Here is a 12440-nt window from a genome sequence, read left to right as displayed (position 1 = left end):
AGATGTTGTGAGCTGTGGGTTCTGACATCTTCAGCATGCTGGGGAATATCATGTCCTTTCTCCTGTGTCTGATCCAGGCTCTGGGAGGAGGCACATCAATTCTACTATTTAACTTACCCATCATGCTGCTGAAAGGCTCAGTCACTTTTCTTCTGTTCTTTACTCTTCTCTTCCCTTCCCTGCCCCCATTATTTTTAAATAAACTGTACCTTATTTCCATGAAATTTCTCCCCTCAGATCTGTCCGTGTGGCCCTCCAGAGAAGCAAGAGGGAGGGAGGACGGTCTTTTTGAACAGCCCCAAGCTGGCTGGATAAATAGCAGTTTTAGTTTCAGTTGCTATTTCAGTGAGACCACCTCTCATGAAAGCGTTTGCTCACTGGAAAGTGTACCCCTCAAGCACTTCTCTGAATAGACTGTTTCATAGAAAGAGAAGTCAAAAGCAAATTGTTTTTCTTTGATAGTGCTTAAGTTGTGCAGTTCAATATAATGACTACATGAAGTATATTAGCGAATGATGCTGAAATGTCATTGCTGTAGTGCCTCATATCCTGTGAAGTGTATTAATCAATAGATGAAAAATGATCCCTCGAAAAAGAAGCACCTAATTTTTTAACTGTGATTGTTATGTTATTTGCCAGTCTGATGGTAGCTGACTTCAGTGAACTAATATATCCATGCATCTTCAACCAGCTTATCTAATTTGGGTGCTGAAGCGGTAATTTGTATATACCTTCTGTAAATCTTAATTAAAACATACTATTTTTCAGTTCAATTGTTGAAATCAGACAGTGGCCGTCAACAAATTTATTTTAGCCTTGGAAAAGCTTCCTCCTCAACTATGCTTAATGCTTGTACATCCCCTTTAAGACTGTTGCTTCTTTCTTTTTGGTATAGTTGCTGAATAATTTATTTGTTATAAACTTGTTGTCTGATTGCCAAAATTCGTTTTCATTTGGGCTTTAAAAGCAGTAGGACAAGCAGAAGTGTGGGAGTGCAATTTGTGCTTGTACTGACAAAATACACCTTGGTTGGCTATTGATAGCAACATTCAGTACTGATACAATAACAAAGTCAAGTATTTTCCTGTTAAAGTTCATCTGGTGTAGGCAGATTTCAGGGTGTAATTGCCAAATTTCTAGTGCTTTATTCTACTCAACTAATCTGAAAATCTGATATAGCGATGAAGTATTTTGTCTGATATCACATAAATGTCTGGCTCAGGCATGTCAGCTAAACCTAAATCTCCCAGTGTCAGTTTTAAGCATAAAAAACCTTTTCTTTGGGCTATAAATGGAGCTGAGCCATGCTCTTGAACTATCTTTAAAGTTTTTATTATACCGGTTTACCTGGGAATTGGGGAAAATACTAATTTCTCTCCTCCACTGGTTTTAGCAGGCTTTGCAATTTTCCTAAAGGTGAATACCGAATTTTATATGCAAAATGCCAGTGGGCTCTAAGGGTTTCATGAGTGTCTTAAGCCAATTTAAGACCTCCTTGTTACTGAATTGGGCTGCCAAGAGGGCTGGATATTCTACAGAGCGTACTCGTGTTGTCTGCCAAAGCCTCAGTGGCACATACGTGCAGGTACAGCCAAAGTAGACACAGTGGAGAAATTTTGTGAGCATTTGGCTGAGTTCCCCACCTTCTTGTTCTTTCCATTTCTTTGTTCCCCTTTCTCTAGCCTTCTCTTCTTTGGATATAAATCATAATTCACTTTCAAGAGGGTCTACAAATACCAGAAGTTACTGAGTTCTGACTCCCTTCATTATGTGTCTTCAGTACCACAGCCACCTTCTCTGGGTATTGCACGTGAGATAAGTTCCCTGGTACCTGAAGCGGCAGAGAACTTGCTCCAATTATAAGCCCATTATAAGCCTAAGGAAAGGAGTAAGCTGGGCTGACTTTTGTTGATCATATCTGCATATTTGTGTGATTTGGCCACTGTTCCCCTCCAGATTATAATTGAATTTTCATTGTATCTTCAACAGTCTCCCCATTTGTTTCAGGTAACAAAAGCCTGAGCTATAGAGTAGTCTGATATGTCACCCAAAAACCTAGGCATTTACATGCAGAGGATTACTGGGTTGGGCTTTTTTCCTTAGAAAGCTCAAACAAAGTAAGTTGGAAGAGCTTGTTAAAGCTAGAAAGACCAGAGTTTGTAGGTTACGAAGTGCCAGCTATAGGATACTCGAAATTTGTCCATTTTATGAGCATGAGTTAGGACTTTAGTATTGCTTTGGATTATTTTTGTCCTCAGGACACCTGTCTAGTTCATAATCTGAGTAATGGTCTAAACATGGGGTTAATTGTAATTGTAAATCAAACATCTTACATCTCACAGAAAGTGATTTTTCTTTTAATTTTGCTTCTCATGCCGTGTTTTAATAAATAACTTCTTTTAAACATAAGTGTTTTCGAGCTCAGCGGTATAATTTTGTTTTGTCTGTGTGGATACATAACAATTCAGATATGCTGTAAATTCTGCAAATACATGTCTTTTTTTACCCCCATGGTGTAGTTTGTGTAGTAAACTACTGGCTGTACTGATCTCTACCCTCATGCTACGTCTACATTATCCTGGGCTAGGCATCATTCTAGCCACATTAGTATGGGCATTTCAGAGCGTGTTTGCCATTTCGAATCCATATTTAATTAAGATCCCCAGGTTAAACCTTTGTCATCCCATCTGTGCCCCTCCTGCTTTTCTGCTTAACAGGGCCTGTTACATTCATCTCCATTTGAAATTTTCAAATACTGAAATAAGCAGCAAGTTGTTCTGTCTACCTAGGAAACCAGTCATTTGCTACCACCTACTCGAGCATGGAATGCCAGCTCCTCAGCACTTGTTATGCAAGGATGGGAATGGGCAAAATGCCTGGAATGTTGATGGCTCAAAATTAACTGTTTTTTCCCCACTAGGGACCTCAGGATCTGGCATTAGGCCAGATAAAATTACCCTTTTACATTGACTACACTTAAAAAGTACTATCTTAAAAAATACCCAAAAGGAAGGAAAAACGTATTTTGAAATCAGAGGCTTGATAAAGCATCTTATTTATTTTTTTTTTTCTTAAAATGACAGTCAATGCCAAGTCATTGATTTATCTGAGTGTTTAAGGTAGGTGAATATATGCACTGAGTCTGAAAACACAAAACAAATACTTTTTTATAATATACTAGCAATGAGAATGTCTGGTGTGGTTTAGGTATAAAATCTGGCATGGATAAGCACAGTGAAATTGCCTTTTTTTTTTTTTTTAAATCCATTTATTGTGATTGGAAAGAAAAGCTTGTGTTAGGAGAAGACAAATGCAATTATGAAATATGCTTAAGAAGATTTATTATGTTTTTAGCAGAACTGAATGTATCTCCTCAGATACTTTTCTTACGTTTGAGTGAGTGAGACCATAAAAGTCTTAGGCATATTTTCTAGCCATGGAGATAAATTTTAAAATGTTTATCACTGGTAGCTTTTGGGAACAGTTTACCATACAGAGGGAGTCTTCAGTGGAAAGCAAGCAACAAAATTCCCCCAAAACTTATTTTTATTTGCAGGAAACACAGGTTGCAGAAAACTTGGCTTGTTGGTGCTGAAGTTCCCTTCCCAGCAGATTCCTGTATTATGTGGTGGTTAGCAATGGCTTTTTCTTTTCTTACAGGAAAAACATAGAGACAAGAAGAACTAGCTGAAATGCTGAGTGTTAGGGGAATCCACAGCAGTACTTTTCTCTTTAATGAAGTATAACTAAGTTACTGTACGATGATTTACTTTCAAAGCATCATCATAACAGAAATTGAGAAAAAACCCCAAACTTTAAACTGGAATGTCAAACTAAAAGGGAGTAACGTGTTCTCAGCAAGCTCAGGAGTCTAGATTAAAACCTCTTGTATCGAGAGTGGTAAAACACCACTCTCGATACAAGAGCAGATTCAGTGGTTAAATAGCACTGACAAGGGGGATCCCATCTTCCCCTCTTGCCTGCTGGTACTTCTCTCTTCCGTGTTGCCTGCATTAGCATTTATTTGCTTCTGTGGTCAGCATCTTAACCAGCTCACCCTGCATTAGAAAAATAGCTAGCAAAGCAATCGTAAGTGTTAAAATGAAGAAGAGGGTTACTCCTTCCAGTTGTCTTATAACCCAGTGACTTAATCAGATACATGTTAACTTCTTTCATCCACAAGCCGTGTAAGAGCTTATGAACATGGTCATTCATATACATTGCCAAGGGTCACCCGATTCACACTTGCCTGCAAAGCTATGATAACTCAGTTGTATCTGAATTCTGTAATTCTGTTGAAAGAATCTCAAGTCCCCATTTGTTTCATTTGGCACTGAACACTTGAAAATCAAGTTGTATGTGCCTTCAGGAGTGTTTACTGGATCTTTAACAGCGTAGCAGTCTGGGTAAGGGAGAGGAGGGGTCCTTAATGCTCACTTTTCCTGGCCCTGACGTCTTGTCAGTGGGGCGAGGTGTTCTTCAGGAAGCTGCATCTGGAATTCATGCACAATAGCTGAGGCATGAAATACGTAACTATGTGTATCGATTCACAATGGTGCTTTCAGCAGTTATTGGCAGGAAGTTGGTTATTAATGCAAGGAGGAGGAAATGGTATTGAAGGGCTTGACAAAGTATTCTGCTTTAGACTAAAATGTAACATAATACCCAAGTTCTTTAGTTGCTATAAATGAAATCTAAGGGGAGAAGACCCCTTGGACAAAATTTACAAAAATTCCTATTTGTATATGAAATTCCTATTTGTATATGAATGCACTCATTGCGAAATGATTTATACTGATACGTTATTTCCCTTCCCCTGATAATAAGATGGCCAAATACTTTCCACATGTCAGTATGAAATAAACATTGCATGAGGTTTTGTTTTTAGATGGTGAAAACCTTACCTTTGTCGTGTTTATGCTGCTTCTTTTATCCTTAAACACGTTATGACACTGTGGATCTTCTGCAGATCTGTTTTGCTTGTTATGTGCTTTTACCTTACTGTGTTATTTTCTTTCTTACCAGATATTTTGGAAAACCAAAAAGAGTAATGTACCAAAGGAATGAATGCATATTCCATTTTTATGGCTGGCTTTAAATGTGCTTTTATCTATCTATCTATCTATCTATCTATCAGGTGATAATCTCTTATCGTGCTTTGAATGCTACCATTTTAAAGTGAAGATGAAACTGAGGTGTACAACTGTGTAACTGCACAGTTCTTTAGTTTCAAATATTCAAAAATCAGACAGCTAGATGTTCTCTTATTTACTGTTCATTTTAACTGTAACATTCTAAAGTGTCTGAATTGCCTATTGCAAAAGAAGCATAAATACCTAGCAGTAGTGTTCTCCCTCTTAATGCTTATGTCCCTTTAGAATTTGCCAAAAGAAATATCTGTGAAATTTCTAGCTTCAGTCTTCTTTGTAATATTTATAGGAGTTCAAAATTTGTTTGTAGCAAAACATTTTCTTAAAATGTCTTATTTTTGCAACCATTGTTTTGTGTGTGGGTTCACCTTCCTGAGATGCAGGGTGTAGGAGACTAGTTTTGACTATAAAGCCTACTACAAAATAAAGTTAGCTTATTTAATTGCTTGATCTGATGATGGATCTGTCTAAAGCCACTTATATTTTGCAACCACTAGATCCTTTCTTCCAGACTTTTTTTGTTTACTAACAGCTTATTTACTCTTAACATTCTGCTGTCAGTCAGGACTGCCTAATATTTTCAGCCCCCTGAATCATTCCTCTGTTAGGTAGGACATGAATATACAGACCTATTGTCACGAGAAAAACATCTCCCCTTTATCTCATGCACTTTTGAAATCCCAAGTTAAAATCTGATAGTGGAAGAATGAGGAAGGAAAGGATGGTCAACTTCTTCAGCTGTACAGGCAGCAAACTTTCAGTTCTTTAATGTTTTAAAAATACCCAAAACAAAACCCACCCCAAAATGCAGAAAGACGTAACTCTTCCAAACCCCTCTGAATTTTTTTGGTTTGAAATTTAGAAGAAGAAAAGTCACAGAAGTCAACAGGCTTCACCTTTTGGTGTTTTTCCTCTTAATTGTTTTCATCTTTGTTTCTTCTGCTTTTTGAAACGTATTTATCTTCTTTTAGAGTTTCGAATATACAACAGCAGCTGGCCTTGCTAGATAATGAATCTTGGCCAGGAATGGCTGAAGCGGACAGGGACCGTCTTCAGCTCATCAAAGAGAAGGAGGCTCTTCTTCAGGAGTTGCAGCTCATCAGTCAGCAGAGAAGATCCCCAGAAGACATTGCACGTTTGGAGGAAGAAAAAAGACGCTTGGAGGATGAAATTCAGCGGGCTCGAGCAACGTCTGCTCATGGGGCCACAGAAAGGTTTGGGAACTTAAATTGTTTTCTTGTCTATTTTAAGATCCATGTAAGTAGTTTCAAAAGAAAGAGTGGGGAATTTCACTGTGTTTAAGAAAAACAACAAAATGTTTCTGGAGTAAGTTGCTTTCAAGAAAGGAAGAGGCTGCTTCTGACTGGCATTTAGTTCTGACTGTCTTGAAGGTTTCTGAAGGAGAGTTAGAGTGGTAATGACTAGTTAGTTTTCCTTTCATTCCTTTCATTTGTCTTCTGAATAGAAAGAAGAGATCAGAATAGAGTCACAAAAGATGCTTGGAAGAAGTCTGAGTGATGTTGTCTGATAATAGAGACATGAATAACAGTAACTGTAGAGTGCAACATTTTCCTCTTGTTTTGCAGTGAAGTAATATTCATCTCCAAAAACATCAGAACAAAGATGCTTTTCCTATATTTGATTTGTGCCTTTCAACAGGAAAGTTAAATGATGATTTTACTACCTTTTGTATACAATTTTTCCTTTTAATTTGCAATCTCAGCAGTGGGAGCACATCCCAACTCTGACATTCAGAGAGCACAGTGAACAGAGTCATTCTTGAAAACTTAAATTAAATGTCAAGTTACATGTAAAAACAACCCCCCAAACTTATTAATGGAAACACTGTGTTTATTTCAAAGTTGCCCAGTTTTTCCTATAGCCAGAGAAATGGACAAAACCTCTTAACCTCTTCTTGTTACTATAAACCACTTCCAGTGAAAGCACTGAAAACTTGTTCTTGCTTCCTAGACTTGCTTCTCTTAAACAGTGATAAAAACCCAGTTTGACACTTGAGGAAAACTACATGAACAGCTTTAATGTGATTTCTGTAAAGGTTAATATTTACATAATTAAGAGACTTCTACAGTATTTGAAAGTGCCTTGCATACACAGATTTTGAGAACTTCAGTTCCTTTTAAAAGACTTACTTCAGACAGTAAATTCAGGCAATAAATAGAAAATTCACAGCCAACCTACAGTTCAGTGTTCTATATTTTGCAGTTTTTGCAATATCGTTACATTGGCTTTCCAGCTTAAACTGACAGAAAAGGGAGTTCACTTTACACTGCAGTGTACTAAGTTTTACTTGTTGGTTTTGGGTTCTCAGGTAGCGCATGCTATGTTGGCAAGAAAGCCAGGCTATTTTTCCCTGTAGTTCATGCTGTGGAAACCAGCGTTCCAGTGTGATACTTGATATTTCAAATGCTAGCAAAAAGTTGAGCAGAAGTTAGAATAATATTGAAGGGCAATCTATTTTTGCATATTGAATTGGAGGAAAGCTTAACTATTAGTAGCCCATTTATTTGTTTGTCTTAGGCTCAAGAATAGCCAAAACCATTCCTAGTTCTGCTTTTCTTTTTCTACTTTCTCCAAATTGTGGAATAAAAAGAAGCTTCCTCTTTAAATAATTGTTGGGTCTGCTCTGTTTCTGAGTTGTACAGGAACTGAGTTATGTGCAGATCAGAACTAACTAAAATCTGTATGACAAAGATTGGAGTTTGTTTTGGTTTTGGGTTTTGTTTTTCTGTTGCTTTTTTTTTTTTTGGTTTAAGATGTTGGCAGCCTTAGTTGGAGGCATCTCTTGCCCCTTAGCACAGGTACCTACCTTACAGCACTGATGACTGTGGAGTGTAGGTTCCTAAATTTTGAATAATCAGTTAAGTTTCTTGCATCAATTTGTCCTTTTCTTTTTGGTTCCTGCATGCAGTGCCTTTATCATGAAAGTTTACGTAGTTGAGCTGCAGCCTTCCTTGCACCGGTTGATTAACCTGGTCTGGGGTCCACAGAAGCAGGAGAAAAGTTTCACGCTTGAACGCTGTCGGGTGTGCAGCTTCTGCTGTGTGGTTGCAATGAATGGTGCTCCCTGGAGGGTGGTGGGATTGTTGGGAGTGTAGCACTACAGCGCCTTGCCAGCATATGAATTGTTGAAGTTGGACGCCAAAGAAGTTGAGAGATTTATGTTTTTACTGGTAACAGAGACGTGTTTTTTTCACATCTTAACCATCCAAAGTTTATTGACACTAATGCTGCTGGTTTTTATCCAGAAGGACTCTTTTTCTTCTTTTTTGTTGACTTATTTTTATTTTTTAAATCCTGCCCATTAAGGTGTTGAATTCTAACAACTGTCTTTGCAGTTGAGGAAGGTCTGAAGCATTCAGATAAGTTTGATCTGTTTTCTCCAAACTTTCTATCAGAATCCTAATTTCCAGCCAGCTTATGAAAGCAGGGCTGGAGGAGTACCTTTCCTGAACATACAAATGATGTCCAATACAGAACATGTTAGCACCCTGATTTTATTCTGAAGTTCAGTGATTTGGCTTGGAAAAACAAAGCACCATGAATACCTGTAATTCTGGATTCAAGAAATTAATAAATGTCATAGCAATAGATAAAATCTATTATTTGAAGTTTTAAGATTCTCAAAATACAGAATTTAAGGTATCTTATAGGTGTCTGAGACTGACAGCATTGAAGGTACGTTCCATTTGTGTTGTGGCAGTGGTACTGAGTAATTCAGATGCTTGCTATTAGAATGGGCAAAAAAATAAGTCTCAGAGATTTGCCATAGCTTAGCATTCAAAATGTATCAGCAACTTAATTATATAAAAATGTACTTGAAACACGTAGAATTAGAGCTTAAAGTTGAGTTTTATGGCTGCTGCTTAACAGAAGTCCTCCAAAAATTTTCCATTTTATCTTTGAAATTTGACACTAATTAGCTTGGATATTAGGGCTGTTTGGAATATTTCTTTCCTGCCAAGGCAACGAAGGGCATAGTAGTTCTCTGTATTTTACTGGCACAATCAGGTTGATGCAACGGAAAAAAATTGTTGTAAACTGATGGGGTTTTTTTACCTAGGACTTTATAATTTTGCTAATTGCTGTGATGTATTTTCAACATCATGACTCCTACACTGTGCCTCAGTTACTTTCCTTGTCTGGGAATTCTCCTGGAGTCTTGGTTCGTGTGTTCTTGCTGAAATTACCATAGCTACATATGAGCTGGATGAATTAAAACTTTTCATTAAGCAGCAAGACTTACTTTTATATTCCAAACTGCAATGCAATGATATTTTTCTGTACTTGGAAAGCTCCTAGCACTTCTTGAGCGCTGCTGTATTGAAGAAAAATAGTAATATGTATCTGTTGAATTGCAGGATACTGTTACAGGAAAAGAGAAATTGTTTGCTTATGCAGCTAGAAGAAGCTACACGTTTAACCTCATATTTACACTCCCAGTTAAAAAGGTGAGTTATGTAAACCCAGGAGGTTTTGAAGTTTTAACTGCAGCAGAGAAGAATATTAATAATCTATAAAGTTATGTATGCCAAGTAAATTCATTTTTACTAAATTTATACAGTTTGGTCTATGGAATGTGATGACTTGGATGGAGTTTTATAACTAGTAATAGGGATGGCTATTTCGGCTACATTATTATGTGGGAATTTTATGTTACCTTATTTTTCTGAAAAGATACATACTTAAATCCTTTCATAATATTGTCACAGTTTTCCTAATATGAAGATAACTTTCTTTTAAGTTCTGTGAGATTTTAATATTGTCCAAAGGAAGGGGTTTTTGATCCCTTGTGAGTTGACAAAGTTTTGCCATTTAAACACAAGAATGTGCTAAGACCCACACAGAAGCCCAGAATATTTTGCATATTCAAGCTTGCAGCTGCCTTTTTAGATTCAGCTCTTGGGGATTCCCCAGCTCAACACCATGCCAACATCAAAAGCTCAGTTCCTGCTGTGTCTCACTTCATCTCTCACTGTCACTTGTATTCTTCTCTCCCTAACTGTCTGAGAGTGGTAAGAGGAACTGGAATAGGATTCATCATAAAATCTTTTTTATTTTGCACTGGAAAAACCTGTGAGGGCGAGGCTTACACAGCAGTTTGTTAGGACTTTCTAGATCCCTTCACGCTTCTGCCTGATACGTTTATTACCCATCATTAATACAAATTCAAGCTGAATCATGGTAATTTACCCTTCCCCTCTTTACATTGAAGGGAATTGATTTACACCGATCCAAATCCTGCTCGGGCCTCTCTTCTGCCAAATTATGGCTGCTTACGTGCTGGAAGAAGTAGCACACGTGTCTTGTGGAACCATTTGTCTTCAGGCATTTGGTCCTAAATGTGCTTTTCAATTGCAGTGTTCCAGTCATGGTTGTGCTTGAGACCAGGGCAAGAGACATGAGCTAGACTTTAAAATACCAAATCATGTCTCTGTGTTGCTGTACTGAATACATGTAAAATTCCTTGTGTAATCTGGATTGACATTTTTATGTCTGAGTTGGTGTATGTGATTGTCTTTGAAAGGGCCTTTTCTGTTTTCTCTTTCTTTGCCTGCTGTAGTCTGTCAGCTAGCACCCTCACAATGTCCTCTGGCAGCAGCAGGGGATCCTTGGCCTCCAGTCGAGGATCCCTGGCCTCCAGCAGAGGCTCCCTCAGCTCGGTCAGCTTCACGGACATCTATGGCCTTCCACAGTATGACAAGTCAGACAGTGTTACAGACTATGGGCAGCATCTACGCTTTGACATAATTCCGTTCGAGTCTCTCACAAAGGATGTGCCATATGCTGATCCCATTGGACACTCGAATTTCAATAAGCAGCGGAGGTCTCTGGATACCCCACAGTCCTTGGCATCCCTGTCATCGCGGTCCTCCTTGTCATCGTTGTCCCCTCCAAGCTCGCCTCTGGATACCCCGTTCCTCTCTGCATCTCGAGATTCTCCCTTGGCTCAAATGTCAGAAGGTTTTGAGGAGATGGCGAGCATAGGAGCCCTGGAAATGCTCAGGGCTCAAACCACAGCATTGGGTGATGATGAAACACAGGGAACGAGCTCATCTCAGACATCCACTTACCCTGTGGACAATGAAGTGTTGCGAGAAATGGGACCACAGCTGACTGCTGTCCAGACTGGTGGAGGTGAGTTTCTGGACATACTGTTTTGTCACATCATCATAGGAAATGTTACACAGACCTAAGCATATTGGCATAGTAGAGATTGTTTCTCAGTTTGGCTTGCTATACTATGAACCACTAATCACTCAAAACCAACAACTTGTTGTTTACCAACTACCACACATACCCACACTCACACCCACACGCACTCCCCCACACCCCCCAGAAAAACCAAACACAAGACCAGGCATGAGGTGATGATGCTGACAGTGCTTGAAGGCTGGCTGACTCCATGCTGAATGCGTACACACCCCAGACCAGATTCACGTGTCTTAAGTTCTGCGGTGGAGCAGAAGGTGGCAGCATGGTGGTCATGAGTGCATGGTGCGCTGTACTTCTGAATAGAGTTCTTTGTCAGCCAGGGAGCATCCTTTACAGGGGTGTGTGAGAAAATCAACATCTGCTTGAGTGGTTGTCTCAAGAGAACCTGTGCTGTATGATTCTAGAGGAGCAATGTGTGCAGTTACCACAGCACACATGCTGTTGAATTTTTTTCTTCTGCTTGGTTGTGAAGTTGATAGACTTGCTTTAGTTTGTATTGGTGGAAGCTTCTGAGGCACTATAGTTGAGAAATGTAAATTAGAAGGATCAAAAAAGGAAACTTTTTTTTTAAAAAAAAAGGAAGTTTCCTTTTTAGAAAACAAAACAAAACATTTAAACCCCTGATCATACAGGCACATGACATTTCTTTTCCTGTTTTAGTCAATCAAACTCAGAACTGCTGTTACAGCGAAAACAAGTATTCCTCCATGATGATGTTTTTGTGTGTTGGCTTACTCATATGTCTAGTAAGACCATACTAGTAGAGAAGGACTTTTACGAGTATATTTTTAATATTGAAGATTACAATTTCCATCCCTTTTCTATATCCAGAATTCTGTGTCCTTAATTGCGTATAGTGTTGCATTCAGGACTTAGGATGTCAGGAGTAATGTGAAATACAACCACAAAGGTATATTATCCTACCAAAATCTTATTTGTCAAGCGATCAAATGAGAAGGAACACTGACAGCTTTCAGCTTTCTATTTTTAAAAAGAAAACTTCACCAATGTGCTAAAAAGCTTTTATGGCTCAAACAGCATTTGAGTCTAGACTCA

The 12440-nt window shown here is 38.5% G+C and overlaps 1 protein-coding gene across 1 annotated transcript in view; it reads left to right on the top strand.

The window, feature by feature from the left end:
• Positions 1 to 12440, top strand: part of WWC3 (WWC family member 3) — a 103680-nt gene that overhangs the window by 69111 nt on the left and 22129 nt on the right. Inside the window, exons 9-11 of the mRNA XM_080614468.1 lie at positions 6122 to 6364; positions 9530 to 9619; positions 10732 to 11306. Of these exons, the coding sequence (XP_080470594.1) occupies positions 6122 to 6364; positions 9530 to 9619; positions 10732 to 11306 (908 nt within the window). The remainder of the gene's footprint in view (positions 1 to 6121; positions 6365 to 9529; positions 9620 to 10731; positions 11307 to 12440) is intronic.

The sequence above is a fragment of the Psittacula echo genome (genome assembly GCF_963264785.1).
Source record: "Psittacula echo genome assembly, chromosome: 3".
Lineage (NCBI taxonomy): Eukaryota > Metazoa > Chordata > Aves > Psittaciformes > Psittacidae > Psittacula > Psittacula echo.
The sequence above is the reverse complement of the archived record's forward strand: the minus strand, read 5'-3'. Positions and strand labels throughout refer to the sequence as shown.